The sequence below is a fragment of the Eulemur rufifrons genome, chromosome 17 (genome assembly GCF_041146395.1).
Source record: "Eulemur rufifrons isolate Redbay chromosome 17, OSU_ERuf_1, whole genome shotgun sequence".
Lineage (NCBI taxonomy): Eukaryota > Metazoa > Chordata > Mammalia > Primates > Lemuridae > Eulemur > Eulemur rufifrons.
In genome coordinates this window covers 13,483,540-13,509,282 of record NC_090999.1, presented here as the reverse complement: position 1 = coordinate 13,509,282, position 25,743 = coordinate 13,483,540, and the positions used below count along the sequence as shown (strand labels likewise).

The 25,743-nt window shown below is 32.3% G+C and overlaps 1 protein-coding gene across 3 annotated transcripts in view; it reads left to right on the top strand.

Annotated features, from left to right (window-relative positions):
- The first annotated feature begins 1,229 nt into the window (after positions 1-1,229).
- CDH18 (cadherin 18) overlaps positions 1,230-25,743 on the top strand; it is a 202,850-nt gene continuing 178,336 nt past the window's right edge. For all 3 annotated transcript variants that reach the window (XM_069492575.1, XM_069492577.1, XM_069492576.1), the window contains exon 1: positions 1,230-1,457. In XM_069492575.1, the coding sequence (XP_069348676.1) occupies positions 1,230-1,457 (228 nt within the window). The remainder of the gene's footprint in view (positions 1,458-25,743) is intronic.

The window sequence follows — 25,743 nt, the reverse complement described above, 5'->3', positions numbered from 1 at the left end:
ACTAGATGGAATAGCCATATTTTATCTTTGTAAATATATATTCAAACACACACACATATATGTATAAATTACACCAAAATTTGCTACAAAATGTTGTGTGTTTTAAATAAGATAATATTGTCAGAATCATCCTTGTTTCTTCCAGATCCTATCATTTGTCTACCAGAAATGTTTCTCAACTTACTTTATTGTCTTATTGTACTACAACCTAAGTCTATGTCCTCAATACTTCTTATTTAAAAAAATCAAAGCATTTTTCCTCTGTTCTTTTTGTCACTATTCTTTTCTTTTTTTAGTCCTTTCTTTACATAGCTGCTAGAATGATGTATACTAGAAATCAAACCTAGTAATGTCATTCCCAAGCTGGAAAATCTGTCTTGCCTGTAAATGAAGTCCAAACCCTAGACATATATGCAGGACCTATCATAAACCACGCAAACTATAATTAAGCCAATGAGCATTCTCACTCATACTTGACTCTGCCAATCTTTTCCCAGAGCTGGGAATAGTTTTCAGTTGCATACATTGTTTTCTGCCACTCTCTTAATTTTTTTTCTTTTATTTTCTTCTAATTTACTTATTAAACACTTGAAGTGTCTATTTGATCTATGACGTGCCTGTAATGATCTGTGACAATTTTTCAACCTTTGGGAATATTTTGACAAAGTTCAGTGAGTCACATACAGTAGGTAATTGATGTGTAACATATGGAGCAAATGTGTATTGCAGCTAACAAAAACAAAAATTATACATATATATATGTAACTGAGAATTAATAGTACATATAAGTAAGTTCATGTAAACATATGCATACAGGCATATGTATATGTATATTTGTGTGTATTTCCAAAATAATTTGTATATATTCTTTGCCTATTAACATCATATCACAAAATAGCACAATTTGTATTCAGAGCAAATAGTTAAAATGGCTGTTTTTTTTAATGTATATAATTTTCTCTTTTTCCATTAGGTTGAAAATGTTTGCCTGTGTTCACCTACTGTGAAGACTTGGATTCAGACGACTACAGCTTTGATTTTCCAAGTGTTTCAGGATGTAAATATGGTTTGACCTTTCCCTGATGGGCAGTTAAATCATGGACACACGAAACAATTTACTTTGGACTGTCCTTCCAAAAGATGCTTTGGCTGCTCTCTTGAATGCTCACTAAGCCTTTGTAGCTGACAAGGAAAAGAAGGAAAACTGTGAACTGGAAAGTTATCTTACAATGAAAATTACGAGCACATCTTGCATCTGTCCAGTCCTAGTGTGTCTCTGTTTTGTGCAGAGGTGTTATGGAACTGCTCACCACAGCTCCGTCAAGGTGACCAGAAACCAAACCAAACACGCTGAAGGTGAAACCGAAGTCCACCATCGTCCCAAAAGGGGATGGGTATGGAATCAGTTCTTTGTTTTAGAAGAACACATGGGACCAGATCCTCAATATGTTGGAAAAGTAAGTATTTGTTTAATGTTTTGTTTTTTCCTCTGCTGGGAAATTGTGGGTGAGGTGAAGGTAGAGTTAGAGTAGGATTTGAAGAGACACGAAACACAAAGTGAATTATATTATAGAAAATGTTATTAAAACTTGTACTAGAGAGCTCAAAATAAGAATTGTAAAAGGAGGAACATTATCCATCATGTGACACCTCTCTTAACATTTGTCTGTAAGTACCCTACTGAATGTTCTTTACCGGCATATTGTTTTTTCTGTTCTGTAGTGTAAGTTGGGAAGACTTCACTGAGCGCACAATTAAATAAGAAATTTTCGTCTTTATTATCTTGAAGGTATATTGTAATCCACAATGTCATTTGTTGGTATTGATATTTGCTATTTTTACTCTATTGCTAGTATACATGAGACTAAAAAGAAGACACTCCTTCATGATATCTAATGCATTTCTGTTAATTATTACGGAGATCTATTCTTATTTATCAGCCCTTAAAATCACATAGATATTTTTCCAATTCCCAAAATTAAGTTCCATAAAATGTTTGTATATTTAAATAGATTTAGTATGCACTAGCTATACAGACTTTATTAAATTCTCAAAGAAATTGACAAAATGCCTAGTAATTTCAGATTAAGTTTCCTTTTCCTCAAAAATGCAGACAAGAAAATGTAATGGCTTATCAAAATGCTTAAGAAATTGTATACTCAGTAACATGGGAGAGATTAAGCATGTGTCACCCAGGCTCTAGGGTAGAGAACAGAGTGGGAAGTGGAGAGGCCGTCTCCTGATTAATTACTGATCTTTGGAAGCAGCCACACTTGGATTTGTTCAGTACCTATGGGAGAAACAGCAAGTACAGCAATGGAATCTCTGTGACTACAAGGCTCACTGGCTCACATCTCCCTGATTGACTATTTATTCTCACTTTAGCACTGTTAGTACTAAAAAAAAAAAATAGTACTCCATCTAAATCGTGGTGCTTCCCTAATGTGTAGGCAGTGCAGGATCACAAGCCATCTGTTCCACCCCTTGTCCAACAGGGACTGGGTTACAGCTGTATTTTCTATCCAAGACAGGAACCATGGAGTCAGAATACGAAACAAAAAGATCTTAAACAATTCTATCATTTTCTCATACACATATTAAAATAAGACACAAGATTCATCTCCATTGTATGTTTTCCCCCTACCAAGTATTCCATGAAGTAAATTTTAAAAAATGCACTATCCACAAAATATATTGTATTACCAGAAAATTATTTTTGTGATGAACTTCAAAATCCTTTTTTATAATCCTTTCAATCTTTGAAAAATAGCACACAAAAGGACCGAAAAAAATAGTCCCTTTTAGAGTAAATCAAGAGAAAATAATATTTTATTATTAAAAATATTTTGTTATGCATATTTTTTGTCATTTTAGTCTAACCAAAAAACAGAAACAAAATTTTCTAGAAAGGAGAAGGGAAAGGTCGGACAACTTCTTGCTTTTTTTGGCTCACCTAGTTTTAGTAAAAGATGAAGCCTCAGTAGGAAGATCAAGTCTCAGCACTCCTTCTGGAATTGCATGAACATATGGTGCCAGTGAACAGATCAGGAGGTGTTGGAGGTTTGTGATGCTATTCAGGTTTGTGGAGGTTCTGTGGAATTGTTATCCATTTTATTGTCTGTAGTGTTGATGAATAAATGGCCAGATATAAAGGGTCACACCTAAGGATGTGGTCCTCTTATTCCCCTATCTGTCTTAGGGTCCCGTCACTCAGAGTCTTTTTGCTTTTTGCTAATTTGCCTTTATGAGCGATGCTAACTTAATTGTACAGATTTTTTTTCCCTCACTCCCATGCACTCCCATGCACATACATACATAAGTATAAAAATTAAAAAGTAAAAATTGCAAAGCTCAGCAATTACTATATGCTTAAATTGATGCCCCTCTGTGCCATTATTTTAATTTGCTTAGAAAATGAACTTATATCTCATAAATGCACTCATAATGAATCATTTTTATATTTTCATAGCACTCCTGAATAAAAAAATAACATTATTATAATTACTATGAACATGAAATGGGATACCCCCCAAAAGCTGAAAATTATCTCCTTTACCCCTCTTTACTACAGACAGGCTAGTAGGGATTTTGTCAGCAGAAATAAAATAATCATGATAAATTGCAGTTCTAATCTTAAAAGAATGTGTTTTATAGATGCATAAGATTTGTTTATTTCAAATTATCCTTGAGCTTGTAATTATAATTTTTTATATCTTATGTTTTTATATTTTACATTATAAAATATTTACTAGACTTTTAATAAGAGCTGAAGCCTAAGTATTTTGGTACATACCGGTTTCTTTTATATTTCTGATAATTTTTAAACTCTCAATGATTGGCTTTATTATGAGAGAATTCATTTTGTTGACATTAGTCAATATATACTATTCAGTGCTAAGTTATGTATATGTTGCTAAGGCCATGATCATAGAGCAGTTTCTAATAATAAATGGCAAATTTTACACTCACACACACAGGCACATACACACAAACACATATATAAAAATAATATAATCTATCTATAAATATACTACAAGTAATCTATACTTTTTTTTTTCAGAATGTAATTGCCATGAGGGATAAAGTATACTAACCAGCATAGGGATATATCTCATGGATCTGATCACTTGTTAAAGATCTTTTAAAATAACTGAAGTTATTAGGGTAAGGAAATAATAAGAGAACATTTGTTAGACAGTAATTCATTTCCTCCTGGAACAAATTAGTCATGCATCATATAATGATGTTTCCCTCAATGAGGGATCATATATATGTTCAGCTATAGGACCAAATTTTTACTGCACCAAGTTTTTATGTTTAGATACACAGACACCTTTGTGTTACAATTGTCTAGAGTTTTCAGTACAGTGACATGCTGTACAGATTTGTAGCTGAGGTACAATCCGCTACACACCGTATATCCTGTGTTTGAGTATTGGGCTATACCATCTAGGTTTGTGTAAGTACATCCTATGATGTTCACACATCAAAATCTCCTAAAGATACATTTCTCAGGACATATTTCTATTGTTAAGTGATACATGGCTGTATATGGTAATTAGCCATTATAATTTTAAAACAATTTGTTTCCTCTTTTCCAATTATCATGTAAAATTAACATGGACTAGTGAGTCTATATTTCATTTTTCAAAAGTTGAACAGTGCTGAATGAACCCCATTATGAGTAAGAATATAATTTTATTTAAGGTGTTACACACATCCTACAATTTATGTCATTATAACCATCATTGGAGTAGACTCATTGTCTTCATGAGACAATAATAATTAGTGAGTAAAGATGGGTTTGAATTATAGCTTCTCTATTTACTCTCTGTGTTACAACTGACAAGCCTCTTTAATTTCCTTCATCTTTGTTTCCTTACATGAAAAACGAAAACATACTGTTCACATTTTTAATACTAATTGAAGTACATTACAAAGTTTGGTTTATGGTTTATATCAGAGATCAGGTAAACTACATCCTGTGTGTCAAAGCTAACTCATTACCTGTTTTTGTATTGCCTACAAACAAAATTTTTCCTTTTTAAATTTTTGGTAAAAATGAAAGAAAATAATATTTTGTGACACCTGGAAGGAAACTATATTAAATTTAAATTTTAGTGTCCATAAATAATGTTTTATTAGAACAGAGCTGCACTCACTTATTAATGTATTATCTATGGCAGATTTTATGCCACAATGGCAGAATTGAGTAGTTTCAGCAGGGAAGGTAAGGCCCACAAAGTTAAAAATATTCAGTATTAGTCATTTACAGATGTTTCTGAGCCCCTTCGTAAAATGTCTGCCTCACCAAATATACAGTGAATGTCTTGAAAGCAGGTTCTGAAACTATGTCATCTTTATACACACAGTACCTATCACAGTGTCTAGTGCAATAATCAAATGTGGTAATTCACTGAAAAATGTGCCACAAACTATAAGCTTTGGTGGCCATGTTAATGGTTGTGATAATTATTTGAAATAACCGAAATAAAAATCTCGCTCATTGGTCAGTGCTTTTATTGATGGTGAGAGAGGTTTTGGAGGTCCTTACTGTACCACTTTCATTGATGTATCCTCACCCCTCCTCCATAGTTAATTTAATAAGTGCTTATTTATTTTTATTGTTATTTTGTCATTATTACATGCAATAATGTACAGAATGTGCTTGTACAAGAGTATGTAGCATGCATTTACATATATCTGTAGGAGAGATTTCTGGAAGTGGGATCTGATTCAAAGATGAATAAATGTAATTTTGGTAGATATCAGTAGATACCCCTCCATAGGTGTTGTAGTATTTCCCTCTATCACTGATGTATATGATTGACCTTTTCTCTACATAGATGCCAACAGATGGGGTTGTAAAAGTTGGAATTTTGCAAATATGATTTCTGTCTACTTTAAATTTGCATTTCTCTTATTTTTTGTGAATAACTTTTTATTTTTATTTATTTTTTATTTTATTTTAGAAGATTATGGGGGTACAAACATTTTGGTTACATAAATCACTTTTGTACCATTTGCATCAAAATTATAAGTGTTCCCATGCCACAGAGAGTGTGTATTATAACCATCTCTTATTCTGAGGGATACCGATCTTTTTCTATTTGGGGAAGATATGAGTATTTCTTTATTATTAACTATCTCTTCATGGCTCTTCTTCATTTTATATTCTTTTTCTAGTCTTTAACTTATCAATACTAGTAGTTCTTCATATAATGGGTACAATTGTTCTTTGTCAGTTATATAAGTTATTCATAATTTTTGTCATTGCCATTTATCTTTTTCGACTTTATTCTTAATGTTTTGTTTCATAGAAATTTATAATTTCAATATAGTTTTTTTTAGTTTTTTTATCTTTTTAAAAAATTTGTCGTATATTGACAAATTACAGTTGTGTTAGTTATGGGGTACAAAATGGTGTTGTAATTTTTGAGTACAATGTGGAGACATTAAATTAAGTTAATTAACATACTCATCACCTCAAGTATTGAACTAATTTTGTGATGAACATTACAAATTTACTCTTTTAGTGATATTGAGGTGTACAGAACTCAATTATTAGCTGTATGCATCATGCTGTGTAATTAATTTTTACAAAAGTCAAACTTATTCCCTCTGTCTGACTTAGGCGTTTCATCCTTTGATTATTATCTCCCAATTCTTCCCACTCCACTCCTCTCTGGCTTCTGTAACTACTATTCCACTCTCTGGTTCTATGTTCAATTGTTTTAGATTTCACATACAAGTGAGAATATGGAATAGTTGTCTTTGGGTATTTAGTTTATTTCACGTAGTTTAATGTTCTCCATTTCCATCCATGTTGTTGCAAATAACAGAATTTTTTCTCCTTTTATGACTCAATAGTATTTCATTTTGTGTATGTGCCATTTTTTCTTTATCCATTCATCCCTTGATGGATACTTAGGTTGATTTCATAACTCGACTATTATAAATAGTGCTACAATAAAAATGGGTATGTGGATATCTCTTCAACATACTGAATGAAATCTTTTGGATAAATGCCTGGAAGTGGGATTGCTGGATCATATAGTAATTCTATTGTTTTTATTTTTTTTGAGGAACCTCCATATTCTTTTCCATATATTTATACTAATTTATATTCCTAACAAATATGTTCAAAGATTCCCGTTCTTCCACATACTTACTAATACTTGCTGCCTTTTGTATTTTTGGTAAAAGCCATTCTAACAGGTATGAGATACTATCTCATTGTGGTTTTAATCTGAATCTTCCTACCTAATGATTAGTGATATTGATTATTTTTCATGTATTTATTAGCCATTGGTATGACTTCTTTTGAGAAATGTTTGTTCAGTTCCATTGCCCATTTCTTTCTTTCTTTTTTTTAGGGATGTGTGGGTGTGGATTATACAGTATTTCATTGTTTATTTTTTATTTGAGTTGCTATTTTTATGTTATTTTATTTTTTAATTTTTTTATTATTTTTATTATTATTTCAGCATATTGTGGGGGTATAAAAGTTTAGGTTACGTATATTGCCCTTGCCTCCCTACCCCCCTGAGTCAGAGCATCAAACGTGTCCATCCCCTGGACAGTGCTCATCGCACTCATTATGTATGTATACACCCATCCCCTCCATGCCCCACATCTGCCCGTCACCCAATTAATGTTATTCTTGAATGTGCTCTTAGGTGATGATCAGTGAAACCATTTTGATGGTGAGTACATGTGGTGCTCGTTTTTCCATTCTTGAGATACTTCACTTAGTAGAATGGGTTCCAACTCTATCCAGGAGAACATAAGAGATTCTATATCCCCATTATTTCTTAAAGCTGAGTAATACTCTATGGTATTGACCATACTGCATATATGTCACATATTTATCAGTAGAATATCTCTTAGATATGCAGGTTATAATTGGAAAGTGTGATGATTCTTAAGGGTAACATGTTAGAAACTTTTAAACATATGTAATTGATATAATTTAATTAAAGAGATACATTTAAAATTATGTCTATTTTGCTACAGTAAAGCTACTGGCAATACGTTTTATATATTTTAAGTGCTAACCGTTTGTGATTAGCTAGATGTTGTGCTCTATAAATACATATTATTTTCATTTTAAAAAACTTCCTTGAAGACTTCTTTAACTGGCCATTCTTCTTTAAGAAAGGAAGGAAACTATGTTTATGCCACAATATCTATAAGTGGGTCTTGTCTACATTGTACTATTTGATAATTAAAGAGAATGATAATAAAAATCATAAACAAGAGGTAAGCGGCCAAAAAGTGTGTTCCTAATTAGCAGCATGTTTTAGATTAAAACAATCTAATCTATTAACAATGTTACGTTAGGTTTTGGCTATATTAACATTAAAGATAGAGTTGCTAACAAAAGTTTAAAAAACTTAATTTTTTTCTGAATAAAGAAAGGAAATATATTCTGTATCTTCACTTTACTATCTTTATGGTAGATCTGCTAAAATCTGCTAGAATTTCCCTAGATATAGACCATAATATATTGAAGAAATTGCTTACATTTATTAAGAACTTGGTTACTAAAATTCTATCATTTTCACTCTCCTCCCTACCTGCATGCTATGCGTGTGTGGGTAGATATATATAGAATGCAGATAATTACATAAGATTTGCTTTATTAAACAATAGCAACAACAAACATAGAGAGGATAAGGAAGAAATTCCAGCAATATAAAGAGACTAAGAAATCATTTTGCTGAATTCCTCTAGTAATAGAAGGCAACGATGCTCAAAATGCTTAAGTGACCTCTTCATGTTCATAGGATTGGTTAAAATGTCAAAGAACAAAATTTAAGATATCTGATTCTTTAATGAAAATCACTTTCCTGTATATGATGTATGAAATTCCGCTATCATCATCACTATTCTTGACATTATTCTATATTTTTCATTATTTAGAAGATAACCTTCAAATCTCTTTTAATATGAAGTACTGTATTTTCAAATTAAATAAATGATTTTCAGGTTAAAGAGAGAACACTTCATGAAATAGGAAATGGAAAGTTTCAAGCTCTTCAGAAAAAAAAATGATAGCTTTAATGTTATCATAAACTCTGAATTAAAATAAAAGCACAACAAGGATAGGTCCCAGTTGTCATCTAACATTGTCAAGATGATAACTTTATAAACATTTTTATCATAGCTTCTTTGAAATAGAAAAGCTCTTGTATCAAAACATGACATTTGAATTTTGTACAAATGACAACATGATGACATGATGTCATGTAAAATTAATTGTGGCACATAGTTCTATTTGAATATAGAACTCTTTCAGTAGTCACCATGGAAATTTAACTATTTAGATCCAGTCCCATATGGAACTGAATGCATAACAAAAAACTGTTATTTTGTGTATATTACATTTAATTTACATTGCCTTAGGAGTTTTTTTTTAATAATTCAGATATCATTATGGTTAATAATATTTTTAGAGAATGAGTGATACTTTATTTGAATTATTTAACAAATGTTTAAATTAACAAATGCATTTCTTAATGTTACTCTGACAATTTTTTAAAGGTCACCAGTGAAAAACAATACACGTTATGGGCACAGTTTTTATGTTTATCCACATTGTGAACTTTATATTACCATGCAGATATACCCACCCACTTATGTGTGTGTGCATGTGTGTATGTCTATCAATGGTGCTCAGAGGCGACTTTGACAGTAGAGCACATCTGGCAATATCTGGTGACATTTTTTCCCAGGGTCAACTTGTCTAATTAGTTGGAGTTGGCATAGTCACTAGGGCCTAAAAGGCTTAGGAAAATGTTTTAATTCATTTTTATCAGAATAAAAAATGAAAAATAAATATCATTCAGCTGGCATTATATTAGTCTTTATATCAGTACTCTTATAAATCATATTTACTTTTTAATTGACAAAAGGGCCTAGAAAGGCAAAAAGGCCAGGGGTTCATCCAGGCCCTCGTGCATTCCTACAATTTGATTTAACCACTAGGAGTGTGGTGCTCTTGGCATTTAGTTAGTAGAGCCCATGTTTTACTGTATGGGAAACTTTAATATATTCGACTTTTCCTTCATTATTTTATTTTATCCATTATGCCTCTGAGATATATGCAATATAATTCATCATTATTTTAAAGTAAACAGAACCTCAATATAATTAGAGGTCACCATCATTTTTTAATTTTTTTGAATTTACTTCAGTGTCCACCAAGTTGTTTTGAAGAAAGGGATTTTCCTTATCAGGTTATATATATAAAACTAAAAGTAATGATTCATAAACTTGTTCTGGAACATCTTGTCTGCTTGGTAATTGCTTGTTCAGTTCATTAGCTACTTTGCATGCATGGGTTCTTTCTATTGTTATATCAAAATTATGAGAAGTATTAAACATGTTTATAGTATTCAAGACAGTATAAACTATTTCTAATTAAAATAAAAGAACACTAAGCAGAAAGGAAATGCTATAAGAGAGATGTATATGTTGCTTGGAATTACATTTTCCTCTCACATATATCTTATGAGTTTATGCTGGTTTTTTTTCATTCTTAATCTAGGTTTGCCATTGTTATTCTTGTTAATTCAACCCTGTTATTAGTGTTCACTCAATTAAATTGACCATGGGGAGTTTTCAATTTTGTTACTATTTTTGTAAGCATTTAGAGAGAGAAGGGTAAAATAATATCTAATTACATATCAATTATTTTCAGAAGAGCAACATTAAGTAAATATTTGCATGTTTCTAAGGGGAGGAGTGTGAATATGCAATGCAGCTGTGACAGACCAAAGAGTCTTTACGGAGAGCTGTTAATTTGTACAGTTGTTTTCTATACTATACTTTACAGTTGTAGTTTTCTTTGTGTCTATAAGAAATGCTGAAAACAAAGAGATAAGTATATGCTAAATTTGGGTTAATATATTCAAAGCAAAGCTCTTATCTGGTATATATTACTAAGGGACAAATATCAATGGGTAGTGTCTGTAGTTTTCAACCTTCTTTAAATATTAGAAATGTAGGGAGTTTTTTGAAATCTTGAAGCTTAGATTGCATATCAAATCAACTAAATCAGGAAATGTAAAAATAGGGCTCTGATATCAGTATTTTTAAAGCAATGAAAATTATCCTAAATTAGTATCTTACATTGAGAACACTGAGTTTATAGATTCATTTTACTAAATAGTATGATATATAAGGGTACCTTGAGCAAAGTGACATGGACCTTTTGACTATTAGAAATTACTATTTTGTTTCAATAACTGACACCTGTATGATCATCTTAATACAACATACATGGACTTAATCTTTTACATGGCCTTGAGCAATGCTGAGGGTGAAATTTCCAAATGAAAATGTTCTTCTTCTTTACAAAAGATATTTTACATGAGAATGAGGGTTGATTTTTTTTCTCTACATACATCTTTGTGCCACCTTTATTATGTTGTTATGTTAGTTTCTATTTTTACTGATATAATACATGCACATAGTAGGCAAATCAAATAGTACAGAAGCAGTTCTAACAAAATTGACTTATCCCTTCTTCCCTACCATTCCCTACTCACAGCCCTTTCTTACAGATAAAAAACAATCTGTAATAATTTAGTTATTTTGTTTTAACTGGAGTCGACTTTATCTTGATTTCCTGGTATGGTTTGTGAGAGTCTAATGGCTTACCCTAATCCTACTTCATTTTTCCTTCTCCCCATTTAGTTTTCTCCTTGTAGTTCTTCTCTTGAATGCCTTTTTAAGTCATGTAAAATACTGAAATGTTTATTTATGTACATATTCACTATAGATAGGCTATGATTACTTTCCATTTTTTAGTTTTAATTAATTTGAGGCCTGTGTATTTCTATAGAATTTTTTTAAATTTATTCAAAAATATTAAGGGTGTACAAATGTTTTAGGTTACATGGATCATTTTTGTAATGCTTGAGCATAGGTGTGGCTGTCACCCAAATAGTGTTCATAGTACCATCAGGTTGGTTTATTACCCACCCTTCCATTCTGTTGCTTTCCACTGAGTTTTACTTCCCTCTGTGCATGTGTGCTCATCGGTTAGTTCCCATTTAATAGTGAATATGTGTGGTGTTTGTTTTTCCATTCTTGAGAAATTTCACTTAGGAGAATGGTCTCTAGTTCCATCCACATTGTTGCAAAAGGTATTAATTAATTTTTTTTGGTGTGAAAATTGTTTTGTTTATTACAAAAGTAATAAATATTCATTGGAGGAAATATAGAGAGCCATAGAGAACATAATTAGTCTTTTTTATGGCTGAGTAGTACTCCACAGTGTACATATACCATATTTTTTAATCTGCATGCGAATTGATGGATACATAGGTTGATTCCACATTTTTGCAATTGTGAATTGTGCTGCAATAAACATTCATGTGCAAGTGTCTATTTGATAAAATGATTTATTTTCCTTTGGGTAAATAACCAGAAGGGATTGGTGGATTCAATGTAGGTCTACTTTTAGTTCTTTGAGAAATCTCTATACTATTTTCCATAGAAGTTGTACTAATTTGCTAAATAGGCTTTCTATGTCCATAAAAAATTTGCTGGGATTTTGATAGGCATTGCATTAAACCTATAGACTTGAAAGAAATTATATTTTCCTATCTTGAATATTCCAGTTAATGAACATGATGTTTTCATTTATTTGGTTTGACTTTCATTTCTTTCATCAGCATTTTGTAATTTTTAGCATCCAATGCATAAACCATCCTGTGCATGTTTTATTACGTGTTATTAAGTTTATGAATCTATTCGTAGTGATTGTAAATGCTATTGTTTTAATTTGTTTCTGAATGTTGATTGCTAATATTGATTTATGTTTGTTGATCTTCTATCCTACTGACTTACTAAACTCATTATTTGTAGGGAGGTTTATTTTACTTGTTTGTCTGTTTTGGTTTGGTTTTGGATTGTTTGCTTTGTAGATTGCTTAGGTTTTTCCACGTAAGAAATAATGTCTTCTAAAAATAGGGATAATTGTATTTCTATCTTTATGATCTGAATGTATTTTTATTTATTTTTATTTTCTTATTGCTGTACTGGCTAGAAGTTACAGTGTTAGGTTGGATAAAAGTGATTAGAACAGACATTTTTGCCCTGTTCCTGATCTTAGGGGGAAAGTGTTCTCTCTGGCTGCTTTGAGGAATTTTTTTCTTACGTTTAGTTTTCAAAAGATTAATTATGCTAAATCTTGGTGTGGATTTGTTTGAGTTTAACCTATTTGGGATCCTCTCAGCTTCTTGGATCTATAGGGTGTGTCTTTCACCAAGTCTGGGAAGTTTTCACCTATTATTTCCTTAAAACTGGCCTCAGTGTTTCCCCACTTCCTTCTAGAATTTCAGTAATGCAAGTGTTGAACATTTGTTATAGTTCCTTGTGTCCCCAAGACCTATTTTTTCCTTTCAGTTTTCCAGATTGAATGAGCTTTATTGTTCTGTCCTCAAGTTAACCAACTTTATTCTCTGTCATCTTCACTGTATTCAACATATCAAGCAATGTTTTCGCTATTTTGTTTTTCTCTCCTATAATTTCCATTTGGTTATTTTTTATTTTGCATATTCAGTAAGACTTTTACTTGTTAATCTGAAGCAAGATAAATTATGACAAAATTCTTTCATAAATATCCTGTGTGGGTACATCCTTCACATTTATTATGTTCTATCATTTCCAAGATGTAGTTATTGCACAGCCATTGCAGCTAGTGTTTAAGCATCTCTCTTCCAATCTTCTCTATCCCTTCAGATTTTAATAATACAGTTGCTCCTCAATTTATGATGGGGTTACATCTCGATAAAGCCATTGTAAGTTGAAAATACCATAAATCAAAGATGCATTTAATACACCAAACCTGTCAAACATCATGGCTTAGCCTAGCCTACCTTAAACATGCTCAGAACAATTACATTAGCCTAAAGTTGAGAAAAGTCATCTAACATAAAGCCTATTTTAAAATAAAGTGTGGAATATCTTGTATAATGTATCGAACATTGTACATTACATGGAAATTTTAATGGTTTAACACCATTGTGAGGTCAAAAAATTGTAAGCCAAACCACTGTAAGTCAGGGATGGTCTGTATATGAAAAAACAGACCTTTTTGTTGCCATTAACCCTTAGATTCTTGGTAAAGGTACTTATCATTAAGATATTTCAGAGTCAAACCTCACTGTAATAGTTTGCCTGGAAGTGAAGGAGGTCACTTTAAACTTATGCCAATGAGCATCAACTATCCTTTCCTATTATGTATTTAGAGTGGCAGCAAAGTTCTATTTTCAAAAAGGTTACCCTACACTTAGAAATAACTCGTTAATAAAAATTTCATTTTTCTAAAGACTAGTGGAATACTATTCAGCAGAAAGCTTCTTAGGGCTTTCAAATTTTAAAAAGTGTAACATTACCCTGGCTTTGTGTTTACAAATTCCCTGTGCTGACTCAATAACGGATACTGCATAAAGATAAAACAGACCCCAATTTGAACTATGTCAAATGCTACCCTCTTAAGTCCTATAACTTATTTAGTTTTCCCAGAAATTCAACAACTACAAGTCTACTAAATAACTGGAGACCCTCAATCAGGCTTCTCTTCAATTTTCTCCAAATATGAACAGTGAAAACCTATTTTGCAGACATGCTAAATAAGACTATAACATAAATTGATTTTATTAATGCTAAACATTGTCTTGTGTGTGTGAAGATGAAACCAAGTTCTATTAATACACTGTACATCATAGTTAGAGTTTGAGTGAGGAAAACATCTTTCTCCAGTACTGGTATTGGTTAAACATAATTAGAGAATTATTTTGATATCTGGCAGCATAGTGAATACTGAAAGGTGGGCATAGATTGAATCCTATGAGGAAAGACCAGGCAATATATTCAGTATCATTTATCATTTCTTATTCTAGCTTTGTCATATATATATATATATATATATATGCTACATTGGGGAGGGCAGATCTTCTTTACAAGGTCTACTGATTCAAATGCTAATCTCTTCTGGGAATATCCTTACAGACACACCCAGAAATAATGTTTTACCAGCTATCTGGGCATCCCTTAGAGCAGTCAAGTTGACTCATAAAATTAACCAATCAACTAAAATTCAGAAAAATGACAGATTACTGTTTACTCATTATATGTGGTAAATATGTGTATATATATATTTATGTAGTATAAAGTTTATATATATATAAATTTTGAATTTCTTAATATTTTTCCCACAACATAATCTGTTTTGGGACACCGCAAAATACAGTGAAAATGGAGCAAGCACTGTGGGAGAGTGGGGCACATCCTGCTGAATTTTTCAGAGTATTGACTTGCTTTCGCTAGTGTAAATGAATAAGTAAATCTACTTCTTTTCCTCCCAAATCTGTCACATTTCTTGTGAAAATCTGATTCACATTCGGAGTTTGAAATGGAAAATAAAAATAGAACAGTGTTTGGCTTCTGCTGTGTCAGATAATTACTTTCCAAATTCTGTAACTGAAAGCCAATTGGGTTTGGAACTGTGTTTTTGTTCCTGTGAAACAGAAATTCTGTCATGTGCTGCTACAGGGTTTGACTGATACTGCTAGAAGTTACCTTTCCACTTAGTGAGCATGAGTGACTGGCTCATCCAGTTACAAGTGATGGGAAAGCTGTTAATGGGAAGACAAATCCAGAACGTTAATGTGTCCTCATACAATATAAATATTATCCACTCAATACATTCCTCATTTTGAATATAAAGAACAAAGCACGCAACTTTTATTAAGATAAATTTTTTTTGCCCCTACTGAATATGTGTTGAATAGATTTGCATGTGTGTGTATGTGTGTGTGTGTGTATTTGAAAATAAAAGTGCAGGAATATCATTAGGCTCCCTGGGAGCCCACACATTTGTGTTTGTATACTGGCTCCATGTGATGTACCTGGGATTTCGCACATATTAATATTTGCTATCACATGAGGTGCCGCTCTCATTTTCAAATGAGGAAGCTGACATTTTAGACATGCTGTGTCTGGTGATGATTTAGAGATTTATATTTATAACCCCAAACTCTTTTCTGAGCTTCAGATCCCTGTAGGGTATATAGACTGAATATAGACTGGATATATACACTTGGAGGCTTTGCTGCCATCTCAAAATTAACCTGAATTAAACTGGACTCTAAGTCTCTTCCCTAACAGTGGCTCATAGCTGGTTTCTCTCTGGCCTCCTCTTTTCAGTAATTATACCTCCACCCACCCAGGTGTTCAAGTAATACATCTGACACCTCTTTCACACTCACCTCTCCCTAAACCCAGTCTGTTAGTCAGTCCTGTCAACCCCTCATCAAAAACATATCTCAAATCTGTCTGGTTCTCTTCCTTTCAAATTTCTCCACTCTTACTTTGCCATCATCTTCCAGCTGAAACACTGCAGTAACTTCCTCATTGGTATTTCCCTTTCCCTCTGTTACATACAAATTCTTCCTTATCCAGCACCAGATTAATCCTTTATAGGCAGATACCTGGTCACATTCTGTGGTTTAAATTAAATAAAATGAACTTTAGGAAATGCGGACATATAAAATATTTTAAATTTATGTATTTATTTTGTGATTAAAACTGAATAGGCCGGGCGCGGTGGCTCACGCCTGTAATCCTAGCACTCTGGGAGGCCGAGGTGGGCGGATCGTTTGAGCTCAGGAGTTCGAGACCAGCCTGAGCAAGAGCGAGACCCCACCTCTACTAAAAATAGAAAGAAATTATATGGACAGCTAAAAATATATATAGAAAAAATTAGCCGGGCATGGTGGCGCATGCCTGTAGTCCCAGCTACTCGGGAGGCTGAGACAGGAGGATCGCTTGAGCTTAGGAGTTTGAGGTTGCTGTGAGCTAGGCTGACGCCACGGCACTCACTCTAGCCTGGGCAACAGAGTGAGACTCTGTCTCAAAAAAAAAAAAAAAAAAAAAAAAAAAAACAAAACTGAATAATTATTGGATCTCATTAAATACACAATGCCTATTGAATGCAGCCTATCTACTTAGCTGTATTTAAACATAAATATTTAAAACTCTATTGCTCCTTAGTATACTGTGCTCATCTGCTTGGGCACACTTGAGTTCCTTTGTCAGATCATAAAATGGATTCTCGTCTTGTAGAACATGAGAATCTATAAGTTTTCTGGATGTTTCTGAGTTATTGTGTGTACTGCAAATTTTGGACATATTCATATTCTGTTTGAATTTTGCATTCTTCTTAAATAATTTTTGTGTATATTTTTGTTCTTAATTTAACCATTAAATATATTGTAATCTTAATAAAACACAGTCTATGTATCTTTTAAACACCTTTTTACCCCAAAACTTGCCCAAGGTAATGCATATGACATGTCATTAAAATATGTTAAGTGAATTATTGAACAAATAAATGAATATAATTTTTTAGTACAAAAATTAGAAATAAAATGTTTTTGCTCATCTATAAAATGAAGAAACTAATATTTATCTATAGGATTTTGGTACAAAAACGGCACAAGAGTATTGAATCATGCAGAGTGTTGGCCCTCAATAAATAATGCAGAACATTTTAATGTTAGTAGTATATAAATAGTTTAAGTGCATTGTAGCCATATTACTCACAAAGAGCTCATATGAGTCTCAAATTCCTCCAGTAAATGTTTTCGTCTTATAGAACATAAGTAGGATTTAATTATTAGTACTGAATGTCATGACATTGTATTACTGTGCCAAGGTAATTATGGTACGTGGAGATGAGACTGCACCACATACCAGGCCCCAACAAATGAGACAAACAATTCCTAAAAACATATGTCCAAGGGTGGGGTGGGGCAGAAACTACAGAACTGTGTGTGTCACCATATGGTGATTGAGTATTCCTTGATAGAAGAAATGTTTGGCATTATCATTCAGAAATTCCTAGTGAAAAAATGTTATTAAGTTTGGGATATTAGGACAACCACGAATACACTCACTTTACTATGCGATGCGGTTATTTTAAATCTAGTCATGAATTTTTCTTCACTCTTGATGCTTTCAAGGTGGAAAATATCTAATATATTAATATGGAAATATGCGAGTTTTATGAATGTTAATTTATGTCCTTCACTATTTTGTTTTGTCTGATCTGTTCTTTCTATATCCCTAGTTCTTTGCAGAATCCATTTCAGAAAGGTTGAGAGACGTCTTATCTAAGTGTACCTTATTATTAGTAAGTGGTAGAATCGGGATGGGAACAGAAGCCTTTCACACTCTCAATTTCATGTTCTTTCCACTGCTGCATCCTGCCTTCATGTTACATAATAGTGGAGCAGATTAATTTCTAATTGTGACACATGGACCAGCAAAAAGGCTTTATCAGGATTTGTTCATGTTAATTAGGCAGAAACAAAGTTAATGCAGCTTAGAGCAGCAAAGAACTTTCATTCAAATGCATTTTACATCTGTGAAACAGATGTCATACTCAAAAGTCTCAGACTACACAAAATATTAAACTTCTCCCAAGGCTAGAAAGACATTTGGTGAAATTAAATATTTTATATCCACAAATATTGATACATTATTGCTGTATGAAGGCCACACAAAGTAAAAATCTAGTCCTCATAACCTTTCCTGATATACTGACTTATGTCTCAAGTTATATAGGAACATTTAGAATGCCTTTTCCATGCAGAGTTTTTGTTAGAACTGGAACAAACATTTATGTCATAAGCAATGAAATTTGTCTCAGCATACCCATGGACTAGGGAGAATTGTTATTCTCATTTTACAGTGGAGGAAACTGAGTCACAGAGAGATTAGGTAACTTGTTCTAAATCACAGAGTAAATAAGTGTAAATTCTCTCATGTGAATGCAGAAAATTAGCCACCAGAGTTAGGCTCTCAATCACTGTCATGCCATGTTGCCTCTGCTGTAGAGTAGCCTGTCATTAGGGACTAGTCTTTTTATTACATAAATTTGGATTTACTTTTCTCTGCATCAATATCCACCAAGCTACACTATATCACCTGAAAGTCACTTTTGTCCTTACTCATTGGCATAGGTTGTATATTTGTCCCTCCCAATCTCATGTTGAAATTTGATTGCCAGTGTTGGAGGGGGGCCGGGTGGGAGGTGTTTGGATCAGGGGGATGGATCCATCCTGAATGGCGTGGTGCCCTCTTTGATGGAATTAGTGAGATCTGTCTCTATTGGTTTCGCAAGAACTGATTGTTAAAAAGAGCCTGGCACCTCTTTCCTCTCTTTCTTGCTTCCTTCCTCTCACCACATGATGTGATGCCTGCTCCCCTTCCCCTTCCGTCAGAGAAGATCAATTTACTCAATAGTAGAAATATAATATCTGTGTATGTTAATAAAGAATACCTTAGACACAGCAAAGAAATGCAGAAAGTATAAAATCATTACAGATGTGCAAAACTTAATGTGGCCTCTTGGGTCTGTCACAATTCTTTCCTTCTCTGCTCCTAGTGTGCTCTCCATTTTCACCCTTAAATATATCTGGACTTAGGCAATTTTGGGTGTTTAATTGGTATACTAGAAACTCTAATGCTGAGAAGAAAGAAAAAACTGAAGATACCAAATCATTTAATAATCATTCTTATTTCAGTAAAGAAATATAACTTAAAGTGGTTTCAATAAAATGTTTATATATTTTAAAAAATTAGTTAAAACTTATTCCCCAATCTCTTTGACACATAGTGTCTGGTTTTAGAGAAGTTTTGATATTGATTACACCTCGGTTTTTTTGTTGTTGTTATTTTCTGTTTTATGTTGATAAAAAATAATTCTTCAAGGAATTTCTAGGTCATACATATATTTGTATTTTCCAATTTCTTCTGTAGGGTTAATGGTACATATTTTTGAAGTCATATGTAAATTTTAAATGAGGAGTTTTGCTTTTTGACTTTATTTTACACAAGAATTGAGGAAATTCAAAATGTTGATATTTTACAATTATGTTCAACTTTGATTGCTGAAAACATTTTGTTAAATTTTTTCTTTGAAATAACAGTATTTGTTTTACATATGCCAATGGATATGTTTTGAACCATAGGCCTATGTTTTTTGCCATAATTAATACAGTGAATCAAATGAAGAAATTATCATTTGTAGTATTAAATTGGTCACAGAAATTTATCTAGTCTTATACGTATTAGGTTCATTGTAATAACACATATTAATTTGTGTTTTTCTTTGCTTCTAAAGGTACTTTAGGGAACCAAATTTTCAGTATTGTGATAATTAAATTAAATAGCCTAAGGGATTATTCAACTTGCATTTAGTGACATTATCCAATAAAAGCTCATGGATTTTTCTGTTGTAGAATCCTTAATGTGAGTCTCTCTCAGCTATTAATTTGTGGTCCTACCTGGGTCAAATTGTTTAACTTTCCATAGCTTCAATTTTTCCTCTATTAAATGGTATGTTGAGAACATAGATTAGTACAGAGAAGACAATCAATGTTTTTTAATGAATAAATAATGCAATTAATGAGTGAATAATTAAATGCATGGTTAAGTAAATAAAAGAATGGATAAATAATGGTGGATTAAATGGATGAATGAGTGTTTTTCAAGGTATTGGTTATATAGTTTCTTGAATTTGAGTGGTTCTTGACTTCATGGATTCTTGTTATTCTTTTAATTTTTCTTCAGGTGTAAGGGACATATTATAAACTGTACATATTTAAAATATGAAATTCTGTAAGATTTATTATGTGTATGCACAATCAGGAACAAGATATTCATCACCCAAAAGTTTCTTTATGCTTCTTGGTAACCCTTCCTAGCTGTTCTTCACCCAATCCCCAAGCAAGAATGCTTGCTTGCTCTTACTATAAAGTTGCATTTTCAAGTTTTTGATGTAAATGGCATCATCCAGTAAGTAGTCTATTTAGTCTGGCATTTTTATTTTATTTATTTATTTATTTTTTTTTTTTTTGAGACAGAGTCTCGCTTTATTGCCTGGGCTAGAGTGAGTGCCGTGGCGTCAGCCTAGCTCACAGCAACCTCAAACTCCTGGGCTCAAGCGATCCTCCTGTCTCAGCCTCCCGAGTATCTGGGACTACAGGCATGCACCACCATGCCTGGCTAATTTTTTCTATATATATTTTAGTTGGCCAGATAATTTCTTTCTATTTTTAGTAGAGACGGGGTCTCGCTCTTGCTCAGGCTGGTCTTGAACTCCTGACCTTGAGCGATCCACCCGCCTCGGCCTCCCAGAGTGCTAGGATTACAGGCGTGAGCCACCACCCCCGACCTAGTCTGGTATTTTTAAATCACAATAATTATTTTGGGATTGATTTATATTGAAGCATGGCTAATTATGTATCAGTAAATTATGTATCCATAGTTTTTTCTTTTTTCTTTTTTTGCTGAGTATTATTTCATAATAGGTATATAACACAATGTGTTTATCCATCTACTTGATGGAGACAGACTTGGGTTTTTCATGTTCTTGGCTATGACAAATGAACTGATACGAACATTTGTGTGTGAGTCTTTATATGTACACATGCTTTTCTTTCTCTTTGAAAAATAACTAAGAATGTCGAGCTTGTATCATATGGTAGCAGTATACTTATCATCTAAGAAATGAACCAACTCTTTATAAGGAGATTGTTCCACTTAACATTTCCACCAGCTTTGTATATGAATTCTAGTATTCCTTCATATCCAGACTGACACTTGGTGTAATAAAATCATTAAAAGATTTGTAGTGGTATTTCGTAGTGGTTTTAATTTGAATTTCCCTACTGACTAATAATGTTGAACATTTTCCCATGTTATTATACTTCATCTTATCTGGTAAATTGGTCAAATTCTTTACTCATTTATTTTATTGGTTTTTTTTTTATTACCAAGTTTTTTCTGAGTCCATTATGGAATATATGACTTGCATTTAATTTCAGCCAGTGTACGTATGCTTTGTCTTCTCATTGTCTTAACAATATTTTCTGAAGAACATATTTTGCATTTTGATGAAGTCCAGTTTATCTATATCTTCCTATATGGATCATGCTTTCATTGTTGCATCAAAGAAATTTTTGCCTAACCCAAGGTCACAAAAACTGTCCCATTTCTTTTCGAAGTTTTATAGTTTGGACTTCACTATAAATACTAGGATTGATTTTGAGTTTATTTGTTTACATATGTGATCTATAGATGGAAGTTTACTTAATTGCACATATATATTTAACATATATAAATATATGTTTGTGTTTATCAATTGTTCCTACTTCATTTGTTGAAAATATTATCTATTCTGCCCTGCATTGCCTTTGCACCTTTGAGGAAAATCATTTGTCCATGTATGTATGTGTCTTCTAGAGACACACTATTCTTTTTCCTTACTGTACTTGTCTATCTTTATGCAATATCACACTGTCTTGATTACTATATCATTTTAATTAGTCTTGAAATCAGGTAGCAATAATCTTCTAAAATTGTTTTTTTCAGTGTTATTTTTGCAATTTTAGGCACATTGCATTACTATTTGAAATTTAGAATCAAGTTGGTTTTTGGTAGGAAAAAAAGTTTGTGAGGAGTTTGAATGAGACTACGTTAGTTTTATAAATCAAATTTTGAGAATAGACATCTGAAAAAAATTGATTCTGACCCCAAAATACAATTATCTCTCCCTATGATTAGATTTTTAAAAATTATTCTGAAAAGTATTTATTTCCCCTAACTATGTACAGTTCCTTCATATCTTCTGGAGTTTTATTCCTAATAACTTAAGACTTTTTTTTCAATTGTATTTATTTTATTTTTATTTTTTTTTATTTCCGCATATTACAGGGGTACAAATGTTTAGGTTATGTATATTGCCTTTGCTCCACCTGAGTCAGAGCTTCAAGCTTGTCCATCCCTATCCCCCAGATGGACTTTGAAACTATTTTAAATAACAAATTTTGATTTTAACTGTTTGTCAGTTACTAGGGTACACAGATAAAATTAATTATTTTATTATCTTGATCTTGTATCCCACCATCTGGCTAAGGTCCCTTATAAATTCTAGTAGGATTTTTGTAGAATCAGTAGGATTTTTACATAAATAATATTGATATTTGTGAATTCAGAGTTTTACTTCTTCTTGTCCAATCCAGAGACCATTTATTTACCTTTTTGTCTTATTTCCCTTGCTAAAACTTTCATTAAAATGTTGAATACAAGACGTGAGAGCAGATGCCTTTGTTGTGTTTGTGATCTTAGGTGGAAAATTTCAGTCTTCCATATTTAATATTGCAGTTAGTTGTATTAATAGTTTTTTCATAGATGCTGTTTTTCATATTGAATATGCTCTCTTCTGTTTCTAGTTTGTTTATAGATTTTGTAAGAAATAAAATTTAGATTTGGCAAATTTTTTGTGTGTGTCTACTTAGATTAATTTTTTGGGGAAAATTTAAACTACAAAATCAAGTTTTTAATAGATACATACAAAGCTATTTATGGTTTCTGTTTGTTTTTGAGTGAGGCTCAGTAATTTGTGTCATTTTAGGAATTTGTTCATTTCATCTAATTTGTTTATTTATTAGCATAAACATGTTCATATTATTCTTAATTGTCTTTTTATTACTTGTAGAATTTTAATGATATTTCTTTCTCTTATTCCTAATAGTAATAATTTTTGTTTTCCATTTTTTTTTCTGATCAGTCTGGCTAAAGTTCTATTAATTTTAGCAATTTTAATTATTTTCTCAAGGAATATTGATAAAAGGGCCCAGGCATTTTGAAAAATTTTAAATATTAAACTACCTTACTTTAAAAATGAAAAAGAAACAAAACATCAGTCTCCATGACAACTTAAAGCTTTCAGATATTTATTTGGTAATTCTTCATCTATTTCTTCTTTGATCAAGAAGGAATAGAACTTTCATCTCAGTACTAGCTCATTCTAATTTACCTACAAGAATGGCAACAATTTAGACCCTAATTATCTTTTAAACACGATGCTTGATTCTTCATTATATATGTTATAAATTCTCTGGGCAAGTACAAAGTGACCCAAACCAACCCATGTGAATCTTCTGTTAGTTCTACCAGTTTATTTAGACAGCATCTACACTGGCACAATAGTCCATTTGAGCTCTGTGTATAACTGCTAACCTACCCAAATTACATTGCCTTCTATCTGTTAACCTACATTATCTTTAAAACCATTGTGTGGAGGGAGAGAGAGAAAAAAAAATCAGATATGCATATAAATTTGTTTTTGCTTTGTATTTACATTTTCTCTTTTAACACGTATACAAAGCATGTGAAGACTACTGTTAAGTTATATAATATTTTATTAATGTCATCAACTTTTGAAACATTTGTTTTTCCTACTGGGCATTCTGGTAAGAGATTTACTGACATCTCATTTTACCCCTATTACTACCTAAACTTTTAGTTATTTTTATTTTTACTTTTCAAATGAGAAAATCAAAACTTACAGAATGTTTCACAGTTCAATGCCACAAAGATATAAGACTCCAAAGCTTACACTGTTATATTCTTGTTTTATTATGGTGCCTCCTAATCAAAAAATAATAATTTGTAATTATTTGAATAAGATAAGTTGTTTATGGGCTTACTTTTGTAAATATAATCCAATGATTCTATATCTACTCATTTTCCAAAATTTCCCACTGACAATATATGACGCTGTTCATTATTTAATTTTTTGTCACCCATGTTAATTTGACCATAGGAATATCATTGCTCCCTGCAATTTCTTTACTCCTTTCTCTCTCCAACCATCCCTTTCTTTCCATACCTTTTTTTTTCTTTTTTCTTCATATGAGTGCCTATAAATACATAATTTACACAAAGAAAAAATTCACATCATTACCAATGCTTTGCATTTCTCTCTGCATCCCCACTCTAGCCATCGCTACTTTCTCCTTTATATAAGTAATGTGCCTCCTAAAATTCAAAATATAATGTAGTGATTATCACAAATAAGAATACATTTGGGAGGGTAAGAATAAAAGTTATTTTTGTTCTCTTTTGATCCCACTCATTACAACCTTTACCTTTCAATTCACCCTTTTTCCTTTACCATGTCAAATCCACTGTTTAATCCATCTAATCAAATTGTGATTTCTATATTTTTCATTTTCAAATGGTAGTTTTTCAAATGTCTTCGCATTCTTAATGGTTTCTTATTGTTTGAGCATCTTTGCAATCGTATTCATTATTTCCCTGATCATTTTGTGTATTGTATATCTGTAGCTTTGTTGATCAAAATTGGTTTTTTCTCATCCTCATTCTTATTTGCGATGGCCTGCCTTTTCATGTGTTACATAATTTGTTTTGTTGGGAGGATAATGCTTAGTTTTCATGTGTAGTTTTCCTGTGGGCTCTGCCTTTCTTCTACTGAGGATGTCTATGCTCAATAGAAAGGTTCCACCCTCATGACCTCAGCTGATAATAGGACATGCCCCTGTCTCTACACCACTTTAACTCAATTCTCTCTGTATAATTTTGGCAGAGATCTAGTATAGCAAACAGTGGGTTGTCATGGGTAACCACCGGTTATTCCAGTCTGGTTCATTGCCTCTTCTGAATATTGGCTGCTCCCATTCACTGCTGCTCCAGCCCTGCCTTCTACATTTTGCAGCTTTGACTCTGGGTTGCTCTTTTGGTCAGTTGCTATAGCAAAATACCATAGATTGGGTGGTTTATAAATAAATATTTTTTTCAGTGTTATGGAGGCTGAAAGTCTGACATAGGGGTGCCAGCTTAGCTGAGTGGTCT